The following is a 21,127-nucleotide window of genomic DNA, read 5'->3' as shown; positions in this document are numbered from 1 at the left end:
TGATAATTTCATCATAAGAATTAGATAAATTATTACTGTTCTAAGATGTATTACTGCAGAGGTTGAATTTGAATTCGAGGCAGATCAAAGAAATTGCCTAAGTACAATAGATTTAACATCAGACATGTTTGATCTTGATAGCATTAAGATCCATACCCAGATACTCTTTTTTATATGGAAATTTCAATGATATTAATAACAATAATTCCACGCATATGAAAACTTTAAAATTAAATGTCCCAACACGTTGGCATAGTATATTTATTATGCTAGAAAGCATATCTGGATTATATAAGAATTTAATTATTAATGTTTTGAAATGAATTGGGGAACACTTTCTTAAATTATCAACCTATGAATCTTATCTGGTAGAAGAACTATTGGCATTTCTTTCAAAATTTAAAGAAACTGTGGTATTTCTTTCAGCACAAAAAGGGCCTACGTTGAACTTGGCGTTACTTTTTAGAAGTGAAATTGAAACACATTTAATAGTAAATGATAGTGATAGTTCTGGAATTATTTCGCTTAAGGAAAATATGCTAAAAAAACTTGCGTTACGATTTCCGGTTTGTGATCTGCAAGTAATAATATACATGTATATTCATTTATTTTTTATTTAAAAAATTATCTAGGTATTAGCAGCTTCTCTCTTAGATTCAAGATTTCAAAAATTGACAATTGTGTCAAAGTATGTAGAAAAACGAAATTTTCTTCAGAATTTATAATAAAACATCTTAAACTTATAGAAAATGATGATATTAAGGTAGTAAATATAGCGACTAAAAAAAAAAAAAAATTATCAAATTCAAGTTATTTGACAAAACTGGCAAATAAACATTCCACAATCAACAATTATGATTCCACATTAGGTGACTTAGAACAAGAATGCCACATTCTACTTGGAAAACGACATTCACAAGAAATGGGTGTTTTACAAAATTTTTGGAGAAAGAAAGAGTGAACTTCCCAATCTTTCCAAGCTGGCGAAAAAAATTCTATGTATTCCGGCGACTAGTACACCCAGTGAAAGAGTTTTCTCTACCGCTGGATTGACATTGATTTCGAGGAGGTCATCATTATGCCCGGAAAATTTAAATAAAATAATTTTTATACATGACAATTATAAAATTGCAAAATCTTTTTTGGATGTATAATGAGTTTTCTCATAAATAAAGATTAAAAAAATATGCCAAGATATGTGTAGTGTATATTTTATTTTTTGAAAAAAATTATATAAAATTTATAACTGCGCCGATTTATGCCGCTTGCCGCCGGCCTTTGATAAAATTTTTGAAAATCGCGCCGGCCGCCGATAATTTCGTCGCCGCACAGGTCTACTTATATATAATTGAGTAGGGGGAGGGGTTTATTTTATTATGATACAGATATAAATCGGTTTATAAAATATTAAAATTAGGTACAAAAATTATAATAAAGTTAATAAATAAATTAATAATTATATTTCAATTTAATCTATTAATTGGGATAAATTTAATATATAATATTTTATTTTATAAATTTGGAAAATATGTGATTCAATAATATTTATTCCGCAAGATGGCGTTTATTGTTTTTAAATACTTTTTATTAAATTATTATTTTAATTTTTTTTTATTCGTTCTATAATTTTAAATTATTTTTTTTTTATGTATGTTAATTAATTGATGTATTTAGATTGATTTGTAAAAAGTATATAAACTGAAGTACAATATATTAAATCAGTTAAAAATATAGTAAATTGTAAAATGATTTCTATTAAATCTTCTTATGTTAAATAAACTATATACAGCACTATTTTGTAATGCCCTATTGTATTGGAAAGTAAGGTCTAAGCAATGACATATAAAATACCTAGACTGACGATTCATTCATTTAAAGTGTACACCAATGCAAATCAGCTGGAGACGCCATCTTGGTTACACTAATCATTATTAAAATTATAAACGAGAGCCTAATTTATTCCTATATCTGATGCAAACTTTATTAAAGAATTACCGGATCATCGAGATAATAAGGAAGCAAGAGTAGTTATCAATTTAATAGTAGTTTTTAACATGAGAATAAATATATACCATAATGGCGGGTCCAGCTGATTTGCTTTTAACGACGCTTAAAAATGCACTTTAATGAATGAATCGTCAGTCTAGATATTATATATGTCACTGGGTCTAAGTGAATATTTAATTAAGATTTTTATTTTTATTTGATCCTGATATAAAAAAATTCTTTATATAAATTCATGAATTATTGTCATCCGTTAGGATTATATTTATATAAGTAGTTCGGAAACAATAGAAAACATTCATTCATGTTGCTTTTTTTTATTGGAAAAAAAAACCTATTAAATAGCAATATCTAGATAATGATCGTCAAAAAAAATGTATTAAAATATAAAATATATGAATTTATGGTTAAGAAATAATATATATTTTTCATTTTTCTGTACTGATCGGTCTCAAAAATTGACATTTACTCGCGGCATCGTGGAAATGCCAAATCGGTTTTATGGCCAGTCTGCCCCTGTTTATAAGAGATTGTTAGTGGGCACAAATTGAGCGTTACAAACTTTTCTTTTTTTTTAACTAAAGCGCAAATTATGTGTCAAAATTATCGTTTAGCGCTAAAAACCATTTTAAAAAGATATTTCGATACTTATTTATAATCGAAGGCTAGCATTTCATTTTTTGTTTCAAACTAACGTATATTCATTATATATATTCTGTCAAGATTTTTATACCAAAATTCGAAATCACAAAGTAACTTATCTATGAACCTACTAAATCATCAGCATAAAACTCTGAGATTTTTTTAATATCCTCTCGTGTTTTAAGTATTAATCACAGTTTAGACTCAACCGGCAAAAGAAAATAAAAAATTTTTAAATTATAATTATGACTAATAAATCTTTCTTTTAATTGAAATAAAAATGTATCAATAAGGGGAATAAAAATGTTTATTTTATACAAATCCTCAATCGTAGATGCATCAATATTTGATCGAGTGGATTGTCTAGAGACTACTCTAGGTTTAAAAATTTCAATTACAAACATATTAGCAATCTCCTTTACTTTTTCATATATTTCATGAAATTTTCATCCACATTCTCTCTGATATGTGTTAATATTTCAACAATATCCTTTTATGTATTCATAATCTCCCTTAAATCCAAATCAATTTTTTGTAGCATTTTGCTAAAATCATATGTATAATTAAATAAAAAATAAACACATTGAATTGAAATTAAAAACTGTGGCTTAATAATAGCCTGAAAAAGATTTTCGGCATCTGCTGAATCTTTTTCCTTGTGATATTGAAAATTCTAGTGCTGCAAAGACAACATCATATAGTTCAATAATGAGTTTCTGAAACTCTTGTCTTTCGATGAATCTGGTCGGACATTAGTTTTTTTTTGGATTTTTTGAGTCATGATACGTTTAAATAAATAACTCCCTTTTTTGGGTAGTGTGAAATTCATATTGAAAATGAGAAATATATATTTTTTATAAAATGGAATATGACAAACTAGACAACTTTTATGAAATGCAAAATAATATAAAATTTATTTAATAAATATAAAAATAATCAAATGTGTATATCTTTTATTATTTATAATACATTTAAAACATAAAAATTAAGCGTTTATTAAGAATTTGGTAAATTTAAATTAAAAAATAAAAAAATAAATAATTTTTTCATTTTTCATGGGGGGGGGCGGGGGGGGGGGGGGGGGGGGGGGTTAAAACCTAAACTCCCCCCTATATGCCTACGCCACTGCATGTTAAAAACTTCTATATTCAAAATGATAAGTTGCTTCCTTATTATCTCGATGATCAGGCAATTCTTTAATAAAGGATTTGCCGCAGACATAAGAATAAATTGGCCACTCTCATTTAAAAATTTTTACAATGACATAGGTATTCAAAATTGCATCCCCAGCTGTTTTCATTGATGTACACTTTTAATAAATTATATCATTGATTGGCATATGGAATCCATTCGATTTTAAATTTAATAAAGGCGATTTTAAAATTTTAAAAAATCTGATTTGACAGGAATCGTATTTCAACAGGTATAGAGTATACCATAACTGGAAATTTCAAACAATTTTTTCCACGAACTAGAGAAGAGAAGAGAAGAGAAGAGAAGAGAAGAGAAGAAGAGAAGAGAGGAGAAGAGAAGAGAAGAAGAGAAGAGAAGAGAAGAGAAGAGAAGAGAAGAGAGAAGAGAAGAAGAGAAAGAGAGAGAAGAGAAAGAGAAGAAAGAGAAGAAGAGAAGAGAAAGAGAAGAGAGAGAGAAGAAGAAGAAGAAGAGAAGAAGAAGAAGAAAGAAGAAGAGAAGAGAGAGAGAAGAAGAGAAGAGAAGAGAGAGAAGAGAAGGAATCCAGAAATGTATATTATATATTATATATTTTCATTTTTGGCTTTTAATACCTCGCGCACTCTGGATACATAAAGTATCCCCATTTAGCGTTCGGTCGCAAATCGCTCGCCCTTATAATAGTATTTTGCATAAAAAGTTTTACGGCATTTTCGAACTCGACGCCTGCTCCTGCGTTTATCTGGGCGGTATCTGTTACAGATGGATTCCGACTTTTGAAATAGTCTATAGATGCATCCTTTAGGGAAAAAATAATAATATTATGATTAATCCAATTTCAATACAATATAAATTAAATAAAAATGATCTTTTTTTTAAAAAAAAACAATAAAAAAAACAATATAATAATACATTTACAAACAATTATTTTGATAATATTATGTTAATACATTTGTCACTATTTGGCTCGCTCCGCCCCGGTTTGCAATTCCTGATACAAACGAATAATTATGGTAAATTCTTGAAACTTTTAATATATATATAAGTAAAAGTAGTGTTGTTAAAAGGTTGCGACTCTCAGGATTTCGTTAATAGATGTCCAAATCATTATTCCATCAATGAGAAAATTGTCCAGGCTTGCTTAATGTCTATGGCTAAGATATTGGGTTAGCCGTTTTTAAAAATCGAACCCTTTAACAATAGTGTAAGTGTGTAAGCAAGTGATAAATATAAATATACATTAAAAATACATTATACATATCTCTTTTTTAAAAAAAAATAAGTTTATAAACTTTCAATGAAAATTAGTTGCTTCGTTAGGCAGAGGGCATTTTTAGCCCCAATTTCGGGTAGTGTCCAGTTTATTAGAATTATATTTATATGAATTATTTTTTATTATTTAATACTTTTATAATGTTTTAACTTTTTACAATGATATTTTATATGTGTAAGTTAATATTATTTTGGAAATATTATACCTATTGATGTTAACTTTTTATAAATAAAATATTTATATATTAGCTCATTCGTTATTTTTATACTATGAGTTATTAAATGTAAAAATTAATGTCTCACTTATACATCAAGCATTCCTGTAGAGTGCTTTAGTTTTAGATGCATACTTTTTGGTGGAAATTAATCTTTACTCTTCTTTATTTCCGCTATCGGCTACGAATTTAATAGAGATTGCTTTATGGTGATACTTTATCACTGTATTCTCTATCAAACATAAGTCTCCTACTCTTTTCACTACTAGCGTTGTAGAGGCAGATTCATTAGACATTCAAAATAAAATAATACTATAGCCAGGGCCTTAAAATATGCTGGCATCCCGTCAACCCTCGCCACTGGTCTTTACAATCCCGATTGTAAACAGCCTGATAGTTCTATCATGATCCCTTAGAAAAGTGGGGATTCCTAACCTAGGATTTCTCATTTATTGATCCTCTTGCCCTTCCAATATAAATTGGGATATTCTAATAGACGCCAAAGCGAATAAATTCGCTAGCCTTTTTTAATGAGTTGGGGAGCCAGATCTCTGCTAGGACCGGTGTGAGATACTACCTACGTCAGAGGTTCACTTTAAAGATAAAAAGGTGCAATTATCTCAGTTTTATACTATCAATGACTGAGGCCCCATGATTGAGTTTTGTGTGCCAGGGTTACTTATATTATTCAGTCGGAATTTTAACGTTGGTGCTAAAAATGAAATTGGATTTCAGGAGACAGCAAAAATTAATAGCAAAAACAGAAACGCGGGTAAAGATAAGCAGAAGTCGAGGAGGATCAGTGGCCGTAAATTGCAAAATAATAATATTCCCCATTCCCTTTATACTAAATTCAAATAATATCTGAAAAATATTTCATAAAATTGTTGTGAAATTAAATAATTTATTAATACATTCCAATGCAAAAAAAAATCGGCTATCGTATTGTATCTAATAATGTATCAGCTTCAGGTAAAATATTTGATTCAGGTCATTCCAATATTTCTCCTAGAGCATTCATAATAAGTTGTACTGGATCCAAAAAAATCTTGTCGGAAATGTAATACAGCTTCTTTCATCTTGTAGCTCAAGAAGTGTTAGAAATCCTTTAGACATTTGAACATTTCATGCACTCTTGAAATTTTGCATAATCGTAGTTATTAGTAAGATATAAATGAAGCAAAATTTTTTGATAATTTTATAATATCCCATCAATGTTTAGTTTTTTAAAAAAAATTGTGATAAAATTCACTTTAAATATTAATGTGATAAAATATTTACATAAGGGAGAAATTATTAAAATAATTTTAACTTTTTGCTAAAATTAAAATGGAATACAACCTATCTGAAATATAATACTTTGCAATTTCATAATTCATATAAAGCATTTTTTGCTACGGGGGGGGGGGAATGTCTCTTCCGCTGCCTCCCTCCACTGGCTACGCCCCTGTTCCAGTAGCTTTTTCTTCAGGTTGTGCTGTTACTAATAACGTATTCCTTTATACTGCCTACTATGCTGTTAAAATCAGACATTAATAAAGCACGAAACATTGCCATAGTTTAGAATTAGAGCTTCCAATTGTTCAGTCAACATTAACGGAGATGATATAAAGATAACCCTATGAAAGATTCAATAAATAAAATATTTTATAGGAGGGGCACGGCCGAATCCCAGCGCAAAACGGGGTTTGGATGGTCCTTCTGAAATTTTGGTTTCCATTCAAGCTTAAACACATATACATATTTAATAAAAATACAAATACGGGTAATTTTGAATCATATAAGTTTTATATTGCATGCTTGGTTAAAAAGGAAAAATAAAACTTAATATATTAACCTGGTATTTTTGATACACCCCATAATTAGTTTGGCTCCACCAGGGCAAATATTTTTCGAAATCTATCACAGAGAGCCCCTAAAATAATAATTAAAACAACCTATAGCTAAATTTTGATAGTACAATTATAAAAATAAAATGTATTTCATATGAGGTCTTTCATAATCTATTGATATTAGGGTGGATGTTTAAATTTATCTGATTTTGCTAGTTGAGTAATGCCTAAAATACTTAACCTATTTAACTTACAGAAAATATTATTTTAAATTTATTTGAAAAAATCTACATGTAAAATTAGGGAGTAAGATGAAAATTTCATCAAGACACAACTATCGCTTTAAAGAATTTAAAAAAAAAAAATTATTTATAGGATAGATTCTACAAGTGCTTAGAATTCATTTCGGAACAGCTAAATTGTAAATCTAGTATTAGAAATCGCATGCTATTTGTGACATTTGTACTAGAGATCTGCAAAGTTAGGCATTATATTTAAAACGGGTTCGGGCCGGGCCGGGCCTGATATTTTTATAAAAAAATCGGGCCAGGTCGGGTTGGACCTTGGAAATTTTTTTAAATATATCTAAATTAATCAATTTTATATTGAATTTTTATTCAAGCCGGGCCGGCAAAACCATTTTAAAAAAATTTCGGGCCGGGCCTGAAAAATTAGGCCCGATGCAAATCACTAATTTATACTACAAGTACGCTCAAAGAAACTATGAATTTTTAAAGAATTGTGATTCTATCATAAATTCGTGGCACTTCTTTTAAATTTAAGTTTTTTTTAAAAAAAAATAAAAATCAATATTAAATCAGTAAATCAAAAATAAAATTTTAAAAAACTTGAAATTGTGTATCCGGGATTAAGGTGTTCAAGCTACTCTCCAATGCGGCTAGATGATTAGCTAGGTTTCCCTTCTGCGGGATTCCGCCATTGACTTCCACGGTCGTATTGGTCGTCGTATTTTGGACTAGATTAGGCCAGGCACCTGACTGGGTATCATACAAAAGGGATACTAATTGGCCTCTCAACGTTTGGTTGATATTTGTCAGTATATTAAACGATTCCAAATGGAGATCATTATTGTATCTATTATGAAAACGAGAAATCGATTGTATCGTTTTTATAACTTAAAACTTTTGCGAGAGCATTTTGATTTTATTTTATTTTGGGTGGGGTTAAAACCTGAATTTGCAAACTTGGGTCGGAGAATTCCATATAATTTGGAAAGCACTTTCGGTTAAGGTATAAGGAAAACATATGACCAAGGTTAAGATTGCTATCCATAAATTCATCAATTTTTTTTTGAAAGAAATAATTTTAAAAAGAGTTATTATGATGATAACTTATACTTATGCAAATTTTTTGAGAATTTATTTATAATAAAAATTTGGTACTGATTATATTTTAATATTTTTAATAGTGTGCATCAATAAACCTTGAATTTACTTCTTCATTCTTTTTTTTTATGTAAACCCCGATTAAATAAAAAAGGATCTATTTGCCAATAAAATTAAATAAAATACCCATTCCTCCAAAAATTTTAACTCTATCTATATCATACTTTTGTAGCATTAAAACATTAGAAGTATATGAATCAGTTTAATCTCTTTTTAAATAATTCTAATTGTTAAAAAAAAGAAGAAGTTTTAACATGATTGCATGGCATGACAGTGCCATGGCGGGCCTTATTTTTGATGCTCTAATCAGATTTTTGAACTCAGTCACACCCTATTTTTATTTATTTTTTAAAGTTTTATGTACATTAACGTAAATCCTAAATAGCATCTTTCTTTTTAGGCTGTTTCGAAGGCACGGCCATATCGTTTTTTTTAGTTGAATGGGTGTCCTTTTTCAAAACATATGATGACTTTTCTTCCAAAAAAAGTATCCACTTCTGATGACGAATACTGAGAAAGGTTAATATGTCACTGCGTTTTTGAAAAGGGAAACACTAATTTTACTGTGGACTGTCTCCCTTGAAACTATAAATTCTTTTTAAATATTAAAATAAAGAAGGAATTATAAGTCTATTTAGGGTTATAAGAAAATTGTTTGTTTCGGTATTTAGACCCCAACACAAGGTATAGTTCAATAGTAAGAACAATTTCAGTGCGAGGGCAGATATTTAAAAACTAGTCTCTTTTAGGAAATGTTAATGGATTATCAAAGCTTATTTTGACTTAGGCAATATATAAATGTTTACAGATATTTATATTTCTCATAATTAATAATCAAGATAATTAATTACACGTTTATTTTTTATATAATGTGAAAATTACTAATATAAAAAAATAGTAATTTGCCAAAATTTGGGCGTAAAGATTTATATTTATAAATTAATTATATTAACCTTGAATTATCTCTATATTTGATATGTTTTAGTATATATATAATGTTGTCGGATCTTTTAATTATCGTTAAATTTTATTACTCTGTTTGATAATTATAAATTTGTGTGTTTATTATATATTAATAACTTTTATGGCTTTTTTTTATTATAGGAAGTTTATGCGTTATTTTTTATTGTATAAAGTAAAAGTAATTTTTAAAAAAAATAATTAAGGGTTAATTATATACCGAGCCAGCCAATAAATTGCTGTTTTTTTATCAATAATATTTGCTAAAGTTTTAATAAAAAAATTTTTAAAAAAAATAATCTTTGACCTTATCTAAATGTATTGAGAATTTCATTTATTTTATTATAATTCAGATCCAGATATTAGGTATTAATATTTGTTGAAGAGATCTGAAAAGCCCAACTCGGGCCCATCCGAAAACCGGTTTATGGGCCGGGCAAAAGTTTTAGCGGGCGGGGTTAGACCGAGAAATTCGTACATAAGAAAATTTTAAAAAATGAACATTCTGGGGTTTTTCATATATAAAAATCCGACCAGACCTTAAAGACTTCTAATTTTTCTTAAAATTTTAGTGGACCTATGTGGGCATCAGAATTTTGATATATATATTTATTTTTTTTTAATTTCAAGGTTAATATATTAATTTTTGATTATGATTATTATATGAAAATAAATCACGATATCCTTATTTTTTTTATATATTTTTTTAAGAGCTTTCTACACTAAAATATTTAAATCTATGAATAAAATATCAAATTCGCGATAAAATTGAACAATTTATTTATCATTTGATCCAATTAAGAATGCACAACATTTGATTATGTAACACGCTTGTTAAAGAAATACAGAGTAATTGAATAGAGATGAAAGAGGGAAAAATAAAAATGTGCTGGCCAGAAAAGCCTTCAAAATTTAAAAGGTGCGGGTTGGGCCTCACTTTTTGTAAAATTTAACTTCTAGGGGGACCGGTTAAGAAATGAGTAAAGAAAATTCGGAGCTGGGCAACTTGGGCAAAATATTTTTTTTATTTATTTTATCACTTAAACTTAAATTCAGTTTTTATTTTCATCTTTTAAATTACATTTAATTTTATTTTCATTTTTATGTTTATGTTTTTGTTTTTGTTTATGATTAGAACCTGTATATTTTAAATTGATCTTAATAAAGTATTAAGCTCAAATCTAGTTAAAGCTCCAATAATAATGCCAATTATCAAGATATTATGGTCCAAAATTTAAATTTATAATTTTGATCCTTCATAACGTCATCTTTACCTAAGCAAAAGAGTAGAGGTTTTAAAGTTGTCTCTTTGCTGGATAAATTTATTAGATGCTATTATGTGAGTGGTAAATAAGATCGATCTTTGGATCCAATTCCCGGCTCGTAAAAATTTATTTCCCCCAACTCGTGCTAGAACATTAACGGGCAAGGTCGGGTGTGCGCAACTTTAAAATGATTGATTATTTAATCGTTTCAATTTACAGAGATTGTATAAAAAGAAAATATGTGTTTAAATTTTGGAAATATTTATATTTTGATTACGTGATTTAAATAAAGAAAAGTTATCATCATGTATTTAATTAAATTTTTTTTGCAAATTTTCGTAACAATGAAAAATTAATGTGCATTAATATTGGGAGCCTAGGAATAACTGTAAAATTTCCGGTGTCAATTAAATATGAGAAATTTGACATTCCAATTAACATGGATAAAAAAAATATAAATGGCTTGCCTACTCAGTTATAAACAAGGGGCTTTTTGTAAGATGTGCGTCATTATCTCGCCAAGATATGCTGGAAAAGGGTTGCAAAACCTTAAGACATTGGTAAGTACCGGTATACCAGGTGGAAAGATGCCTTAAAAAATTTTAATTTTCATCTACAAAACAAATATCATGTAAATTTATGTGAAATATTTGACAATTTAAAAAGCAATAATAAATTGTAAAAAAATATCAATATCCAAAGTTTTACACGAACAAAAATTGAGACAAGTTAGAAATGATAGAAAAAGGATAATGATAATTATTGAAGTTATTATTTGGCTAGGAAGGCAGGGCCTATTACTAAGGGCACATAGAATATCCTCCGATCCCTTAACAGCAATCTATTCCAACAACAATGAAGGAAATTTTAAAGAGGAGTTATTAAAACTCTTATGTGATAGTAATGAAATATATACAAATTTTTTTATTGAACTCTCCAGAAAATGCGACTTATCTAAGCCCTTCGATACAAAATGAGATAATTTCAATATGCAACAAATTCATTTTAGGTGGAATTTCAAGAAAGGTAAAAGCAGCACCTTTTTTTTAATGTTTTAGCTGATGAGACTTCTGACGTGGCCAATATAGAGTAACCCATTAGATTTATTGATCTGGAGTTAGGAAATTTTAAGTTTGTTCAGTTCACTGTAGTTTACATTGAATAAATTTAATGATATCTGAGGCGTGTGAAATTCGGGACATCAAAAACAGTTTACGTAAAAATATTTTAATTTATTAGTTTTTAATATTATTATGTATGTTTAATGTATATTATCTTTAATAATGCTAATATATTTTACAAAATTTAGAAACAATAACTTTGGTCTGTAACTATTTCACATCGCCAAAGAAGAGGGAGCTGTTTAAAACGTATCATGAAATTGACTCAAAGAATCAAAAAAATAAACTAAAAAATCTTTGTCCGACTAGATTCATTGAATGACAAAAGTTAGTTAAACTCTTTATTGAACTAGATGATGTTGTATTGCAGCACTGGAATTTTATATATCAAGCAAGGAAAAAGAATCAGCAGATGCTGAGAATCTTTTGTAGGCTATTATAAAGCCACAATTTTAATATCAATTCAATGTGTTTATTTTTTATTTGATTATGCATATGATTTTATCGAAATGCAACAAAAAATTGATTTGGATTTATGGGAGGTTATGAATAGAGCAAAGGATATTGTAGAAATATTAACAAATATGAGATTGAATGTGGATGAAAAATTTCATCAAATATATGAGAAAGTAAAGGAGATTGCTAATATGTTTGGGATTGAAATTTTAAATTTAGAATAGTTTCCATAGAATCTAATCGTCTAAATATTGATGCATACGATTGAGGATTTTTAAAATAAACATTTTTATTCCCGATATTGATACATTTTTATTTCAATTGAAGGAAAGATTTATTAGTCATAATTTTATTTTTAAAAGCTTTTATTTTCTTTTGCCGGAAAGTCTAAACTGTTGATTACACGAAACACGAAAGGATATTAAGAAAATCCCAGAGTTTTACGCTGATGATTTAGTAGACTCATATGATAAGTCACTTTGTGATGTCGAATTATGCTATAAAATTATTGAAAGAATAGAATATTCTTTGAGACTAAATAATGCTCTGCAGGCCCTTTCATGTGTAAATGCACTTAAGATTTCCTGCCTAATAAATTTTTTTAGCTACCTTAACAATTAGTACCTGACTAATGAAAGGTCTTTTTAACTTTACAAAGGTTAAAAACCTATTTAAGAAATACCACCGGTGAAAAACGTTTTTATATGGAGGTTATTCTAGATAAACTAGCAAAATCTCTGAAAAAGTTAACCTCTCTTTATAAATTAAATCAAAAAATTACAATATTATACTAGTTTTAATATATAATATTTATAATCAAATTTTTTCGTAAAATGAATTGTTAGTTATAACATTTACAGAATTTTTATATTAACTCTTATATGCAATTAATACAGGGGCGGACTGGTCAGTAAGCCTAATGGGAAAATCTCCCAAGGGGGCTCGAGATTTTTTAAATTTGGAAGTCTCTTTAGTAAAGAAAAAAGAATTTTTTCAAATTAAATTGGCATAAAATTTAATAATGTTTTAATACAATTTTTTTTTAATTAGAAAATTTAAATAATTATTAAATATTTATCTGGTGGAATTATCACTATAAAAAAATTTATTCACTCATTATTTTAATTAAAAATGTTTATATATAGAAAACACATTAATTATTATTGAGACCAAAATGAAAATAATAAACAACACAAGTAATACCAAACCCCAAAAAAATAATTTATGATTTTTTCATATTCATATCATTTTATTTATTTATCTTGAGTTAAATTAACTATTCTAACCCAGAACTAAGTATAAGTATTAATCCCCTTCTCAGCTAAAATGAGCCATATTTGTTTCACAAACATAATCCAATGTAAATGTTTAAGGATTTTTCTGAACTAGAGTGGAATCTATACATTAAATTATTGATTATTAATGATCTTATCATAAACATAACATTGTTGTAAAGGATTAATATATTGTACTATTTTATTTACATATTATGTATTATATTTGTCAGTTGCTAATGATAATATATATGGATATTTTATTATATGTTTTATAATGTATGATGAGTATAATAATTAAGTACGATTAACTTCTTAATATTTTATGTATACACTTATCCATTATTTATATTTCCTATTGTGAAAATGGAAGAATAAAATATCGGAAACTAATATATTTAAAACATCAACATTAGCTATTTTATTAAATATTAATTCTAATTCTATAATAAAATTTATATTTTTTTATATTATCATGCATAAAAATATATAGTAAAAAAAGAAAATATAAAAGTGGAGCAGAAAAACTTCATGAGAAATCTTGTTAAGAACTTAAGATTGCTGGTGAAAATCCAAAACAGCAAAAGTTGTCTTTTTTCAATATAGCAATTACAAACTTATCAAAAACATCTTCATATCTTGAAATTTCTTCAGACTCCCCTTTATGCTCCAAAAAAGATGATAATACAACGTTGCCTGACATTCTAGTTCATATCATAAAGTCCATATAAATCACATTTAAAAAAAATCATCCATCTTTATGTTTATTACGATAATCTTCGCCCATTATAAATTTTGGCTCATGTTCTAATATAATATCTGATTTTTCTCATGCTCAAACTACAAAAATAGCATATTTAACATGCGCAGAGACTCCAGCTTCTTCTTTACCTTTACATGATAGGACAATTTCACCAAATATTCCAATATCATTTCCTTCAAATGATAATAGAATTTCTATTCTATCCCTAACTTTAAAGGAAACTTTATCTTTACCTACAATACAAATACCTTCATCTTTATCTACATTACAAATACCTACATCTATAAATTCTAATCGAATATCTGGCTTTTCATGCACAGAAGCAGCAAATTTAAAGAAAAGGATCTCACCTATTCAAATTTATTTCATTTAAATTCAAATGCAACAATTCCATAAAAACTTGCCTTTTTACAGCAACATCCAATCCAACCTTTGGACCCGAGACTAAATACATGGCGTTTGTATTATAAAGTATTTATGGAAGATAAAGTACCACGAAATTAACTTTCAGTTGCTATCAATAATTATGAAATTAAAGATATATACTGCTCAATTTGTATAGTTTTCGTTGGTTATAAATATTCATTTTCAAAAGGGTGCACCAATTATATCACCCCTACCCCCCTACTAACTATGGGGCCTTTCTATCTCCAACGGGGCCTTTAGTATCCCAGTTCGCTTTTGAATTAATACCATTTTTATCAAAGTACTGTGTATTATTTACAGGCGCGTACGCAGGAATTTGGTCTGGGGGGGGGGATAATAAATTTTTTTAAGAAATAATATTTTTAATTAAAAATACTAAGCATAAATTTATTAGGATTAATAACTTTTCTAATACACAATTTTAAACTAATGTGAATTAAAAAAATTATATATATAAACCGGCATTTAAATGTGAATCATAAAATATAAAGTGAATATAACCCACGATATGAATCACCTAAATGACCCAAAATTGAAATTTGAATTTTTTGAGCTTTTAAAATATATAAAGTATAAAAAATTTAAATGTTGTAAATATAAATTAATACACAAAAAGTTTCTTAGGAATAATTGTATTTTGTATGTTTTGAGCTAATTTTTCAATTATCAATCCTTGCTTGGCGTTAAATGTCTATGAATATTCAAAAGATCCAAATCATTCAATCTACTTTCAGATGTTGTATTTCATAGGTATGTTTTTCACAGACTTGCAGGCCCGGCCCCTGAGCCGGACCGTATTTTAATTTTTTTAAATATACCCGGGCCGGGCTCGTAATTTTTTTTTTAAAAAACACCCGGGCTGGGCCTGAAAATTTTTAAGAAAAAATATCCGAGCCGAGTTGTATATTTTAAAACCAAATATTTGAAATCGCCATTATTAGCTATAAATATCAAAAATAAATATAATTTATTTTAAAAAATTCGGGCTAAGCCAGCCGGGCCGGGCCTGAAAATTTTTTTAAAAAAAACCCGGGCCGGAAAAAATTTTTAAAATAAAATCTGGGCCTGGTCCTGCAAATGGTACCTCTGCAAGGCTCTGTTATTCTTCTTAAAAAAGTGAATGTTCTCTCATTAGTTTACTAAAGAGCTGCTAATATATATATAACCATTTTAATAATTGGGAGTATAATCTAAAATGTGTTTGAAATAAAAAGCATCAATAGCATTTTTTGGGACTGTATCAACCATAGTTAATCTTTTAATCATAGTTATTCAGCTAATAAGGCATCATAAGATATTTTAACATCTTCATGATAAAAATATAACAAATATTTATATTTTTTTTCTATCACCATATGAAAAAGGTTGGGAGAGGGGACATTTGTTTTATAATACTCTTCTACTGATCTTATATTAATGTTTTGATGATGAGCTTGCTTGCTGCAAGTCGAGGGGGACAAATATTTAACACGTATAGCTCTGCTTTTGACTCAACAATAACATATAAAATATGAAATTCTTCAACAACACTAGCTCTATTTCCTTGAGTTCTAATAAAATGTTCTCCGCTATTCTCATCTTCTTAATCAAGTCAATGTTATGTTTTTAAAAGTATTAATGAGAAAAAAAATTTGGAATAAGTATTGAATCCAACAATTTTCTTGCTTCTGAGGAAATATTTCTTTCAAGCCATTGTGATATTTCAGTAATAGCATTAATAATCAGCTCTTCTAACTCCAAAATAGCTGTTACTGTGGCGGAGACTCGATCTCTTGGACTTGCAATTATTTTCTCCCTGTTGGACAAGGAGTTTCAGAGATAATTATTGTTTTATTAGAAATTTAGATAAATATTACGCCACTAAAATTTGAAAATAATAGGTAAATTACGCCAAGGAAAACTTGAAATCGAAATTGATTGATAAAATAACTTAGTAGATGAATGTGATAAGTAAAATATATATATATATGTATATATGAGATAAGAATAAATATTAACAAATATAAATTAATATTAACAATAATATTTTTGAAAAATATAATCCGGCATCTGCATTTTTTGGCTTTTGGAGGGGGGGGGGGGGGGGGATTTGTCCCCATGCCCGCTGCGTACGCGCCTGATTATTTATATTTTGATAATATCGTCATATTTTTTTAAATACTTTTATTTTGGAGAATTACTAATATTTTATGTGATTGTTAAATTACATTTATTTTTAAAATAGATTTTTTATACAATAAAATATTGAATACGTCATACGTCATACGTCATAATAAGCGCAATTACCCTTTATCGCTATATGAAACAGCAGAGCTACGCTTGGACTATCTCATCCCATCTAATTGGGTTAAGAAATTTGGGGGTAACCTATGAGATGAGCCCATCCACAGTTCTTGGGCAGGCTGCAGTTACCTGTGCGCGCAAGAGGCGAAACCACTTGCTTAAACGCCTACGGGAAATAAGAAGAGAGAGAAAAGCCCGTACCCGATTAAGTAAAATGTAAATTATAGGGAGGGGTATTGGTAGATTTTAAGTTTATGGTCTATATTGAATTTGTTTATATAGTAAAAATATGATATATTTTTTTAAATAAATCTGCCTTACTATTTAAGAATATTAAGATTAGTGAGTTAAGTATATTTTGGATAATTATATCAAGGTAGGTACATGAAGAGTTTTATAAACAAATAGATAAATGTATGTTTACCATGGCGGGAGGAAAGTGGTGCTTATGTTGCTGGGGGGGCTAAGAGATTTGGAGGGAGCAGGTAGCCCGATTTGATTTTTAGAAGCTTTTTTATTGAGCTTTTATTATTGTTTAAACGTATGAATTGTTCCATCGTTAGATTTAGGCTTATGATTTCTTTTATCGTTCTGTATAGCCAATATGACTTGTATTTACCGTATGTTTTACCTTCATGAGACTCGAGCCAGATTATAGCTTCATGGACTATGTTTTGTCTGAAGTTTCTGATGGTGTGACCAAAGAGTTGAATGTGCCTTTTTTTGAGAGTAGTCTCGATCGGGACATTTTTTGAAATTCGCCATAGGCTGGCATTCGAAATTATTCTTGGATAGAAAATACCGTTGAGCTGGCGCAGACAGCGGTTTACGAAAACTTGTATTTTCTTTGTCTGAGATTTATTTATTTCCCAAGTGTCGCTGCCGTAGAGGAGGACTGGAATGACTGTGGCGTTAAAAATTCGGAGCCTCGTTTTGACTGAGATCTCTCTCGCTGTCCATAGTTTGTAATATTTCATAAAGGTTATTTTGGCGTTTTTTAGTCGGGCTTCGATTTCACCGCTGATATTTCCTTTATTATCGATAAGTACGCCAAGATATTTAAAATTGTTAACTATTTTAATTTCATTTCCCTCAAATGTTAAGTTATTTATAGACGCCTCTGGGGATGGCATAATAAACGTTTTATTAAAGTTTATGGTTAAACCTACTTTGTTGCTATGAAAGCATAAACTTGTTAGTAAGTCTATTGTCTCATCTCTTGATTTGGTGATTAAAACTAGATCATCTGCGTATGAGATGATTCTTAGGTGATTGATATTATTATTGTTTGATGATATATCAACTAGGTTCATGGTGTTCGTGGTTTCCTTTATAATTTTGTTTATGATTATATTGAACAAAATAGGTGATAGTACACAGCCTTGTTTTACCCCTCTTTTAATCTTGAAGTAAGGTGAGAAAGTTTGGCCTAGCTGTAATTTGGCCCAAGAGTTATTGTAATGGTACTTCAAAATTTTAATTATGTTTGGATCGATATTGCAATCTTCTAGAGTCTCCCAGAGGGCATTGTGTTTCACGTTGTCGAAGGCTTTGCTGTAGTCTATGAAAGTAAATATAAAAGGAAGTTTATATCTAAAACACTTCTGTAGATAGATTTTAAGAGCTAGGATGGGTTCGTTGATGTTCTTATTTGGTCTGTATGCGCAAATATTGCTTGAAAGGAGGTTTTTGGTAGAATCAAGAATTCTGTTCTTCAGGAGCACCATGAACACCTTTGAGACTGTGGAGGTGAGAGCAATGGCCCTATAGTCTGCGAAAGATGAAGGATGAAGTTTCTTGGGAAAGTTGCAGATTGTGGATTTATTCCAATCATCTGGGGTCTTGCCTGAATGCCATATTTTGGTGAATATGGCTAATAGATATTTGGAAATGCTCTCTGGAGCGGCTTTCATGTGTTCATTTCTAATCCCATCAGAGCCAGGGGCTCTATTATTTTTTAGTTTGTTTATGGCTCTGTTAATTTCTGTGAGGGAGAAATTGGAGTGGGATAATGGCAAGATTGTCCGTTGGGGGTTCACTATCTTGGAAGGGATCCTGGACTCAAAGGCTGACATATAGAAGTCTGTCCAGATGGCCATTTGCTCCTGAGGGTCTGTATATTTGTTACCTCCTTGTAAAGTAAGTATTGGTAATTTCTTAAAGCAGGCTGGTTTGCAGAAGTGTTTGAGCTTTTTATAGGCGTCATGAGTTTTGTTGTTCCTCATATCTATTTCTATTTCTTCAGCTTTCTTTGCTAGGTAAATCCTACGATCGCTACGTAGTAATCTCTGAATGCGTTTCCATAGTTCTAAATTACGGCTTCTATCATTTTTTATCGATAGGATTAAGTTTTTTGTATTTACTGAGAGCCATTCTCTTTTTGGTATTTGGCTGTGGTTGAGATTATTATATGCATGGAAAACCGCACTTTTGAAGTCTGTCCAACATTCTTCTAATGGTTTGGTAGGGAAGAGCTGAATGGTCCTAGCTAGGCCTGAGCATATTGTTTCATTATAGGTTGTTTTGTCAATATTAGTGAAGTGCCATTTGGTAGGTTGTTCTGGCGTTGTACGTATTGTGCTATGGATGCGCCTGGTATTATTGTTTCTCCATTCATCACTACGTATTATTATATGCGCTTTGATCAGTTTGTGATCTGATATGTTTATGTTTAGGATAGCCTTTACATCTGCAAACCAGCTATGGATATTGGATAGGAAGAGGTCAATTTGGGAGGAGTGGCCGCCTCTTGAGAAGGTCATGAGGTGAGGAGGTTTGTGTTTGAAGAACGTGTTTTCAATTTTTAGATTGTTATCAAAACATATTTGGAGTAGTTTTTTTCCATCTTTATCGTTGCTGTTATATATTGTTGTGTGGCCTATAGTATTGCTTACTTTGTATGTTATCTCATGGCCTATCTTAGTATTGAAGTCTCCCATAGCTATGATATTGTATCTTTTTGGTAGGGAGTTTATCACGTTATCTAGATGTTCTAGGAATAACATTCTTTCTGTGAGTTTAGGGGGGACGTAAACATTGAGGAGGATGGTGGGTTTGTAGGCGGTATTCAGGTATAGTACAGCAATTCTTTCGGTTATAGGGACAAATTTTATAATGAATTTTTTGAGCTTATTTTTGATAAGGAAGGCCACACCTGACCATTTATTGTTCGTGGTTCCAGAGCTATAGTATATATAATTTGTAAATTGGGCCGAATGGTTGTCGGGGGAGTGAGTTTCCTGTAAACCTATTATGTCGGTAGAGTCATTTGATAATAACGTCATAAGAATTGACATTTTATCTTTGATGCCATTAATATTTAAGGAGGACAAGAAAAGAGGCCCGTTTAGCATAGTTTTAACGGAGGAGTTAAGATTCATGATGTAAGGTTTGGTAAAGAAATTTTTCTGAACTTGTATTTTGCTTGAGCTAAAGAGTTACGTGAAGGACTAAATTAGTTAGAAAACTATATGTTTTAAGAAAATTAAATCTTTTATAAGATAAATTTGGGTGAAAGCGACAAAAAGGGAAAAAAAATTATGAAGAGAAAATAAATAAGCGAAATAAATCTAAAATATTGAATAATATTATAATCTGTATAAAATATCTACATTTTGAAATAAGGAAATTATTTATGGTAAAGTATTTTTATATAATAGATAAAATTAATAAAATACTCTCTGCAAATATTTAAATTAATTTTAACATAGCCTAAGATATAAGTAATTGAGTGTTCATAAAAAATAGGATCAATAAACATACACCCCCCCCCCTCCCCATGAGAAAATCTTGGTTATGTGATGTCACACTGATTATTATCCAACAACTATCACCAAATTCTCTCTATAAGTAACATTTACATATATCAAAGTATCTGTCCGTGTAAATTTTGTTTTTCTTATTTATATTATAAAATAACTTGTATAATATATATATCAAAACTATAAATATTGTAGAATTTAACAATTAAATAACATTAATATTACCTATAAAATTATATGTTTTATATAAATATGTATTATATAACAATTAATTCTT

The 21,127-nt window shown here is 29.1% G+C and overlaps 1 protein-coding gene across 1 annotated transcript; it reads right to left on the bottom strand.

Annotated features, from left to right (window-relative positions):
- Positions 1-2,432: 2,432 nt before the first annotated feature.
- On the bottom strand, positions 2,433-8,436 carry LOC135927083 (hyaluronidase-like). The gene is made up of 5 exons (XM_065463020.1): positions 8,327-8,436; positions 7,984-8,230; positions 7,141-7,218; positions 4,431-4,615; positions 2,433-2,520 (listed from the first exon to the last, which is right to left on the bottom strand). Exons 1-5 carry the CDS (start codon positions 8,434-8,436, stop codon positions 2,433-2,435), a joined length of 708 nt encoding a protein of 235 aa, XP_065319092.1.
- Between the last annotated feature and the right edge of the window lie 12,691 nt (positions 8,437-21,127).

Source organism: Gordionus sp. m RMFG-2023, chromosome 3 (assembly GCF_954871325.1).
Source record: "Gordionus sp. m RMFG-2023 chromosome 3, tfGorSpeb1-WG-v2, whole genome shotgun sequence".
NCBI classification, from domain to species: domain Eukaryota; kingdom Metazoa; phylum Nematomorpha; class Gordioida; order Chordodea; family Parachordodidae; genus Gordionus; species Gordionus sp. m RMFG-2023.
The sequence above is the reverse complement of the archived record's forward strand: the minus strand, read 5'-3'. Positions and strand labels throughout refer to the sequence as shown.

Bases quoted from the DNA above. Each gene is read 5' to 3' on its own strand.
- LOC135927083 (XM_065463020.1), bottom strand. From the start codon at position 8,436: ATGAATTTATGGATAGCAATCTTAACCTTGGTCATATGTTTTCCTTAT. The intron at 7,219-7,983 runs GTTTTTTAAAAT...TTATTATTTTAG, and splicing joins TCCCGGATACACAATTTCAA to GGGCTCTCTGTGATAGATTT. The intron at 4,616-7,140 runs GTTAATATATTA...TTTTCCCTAAAG, and splicing joins GGGTGTATCAAAAATACCAG to GATGCATCTATAGACTATTT.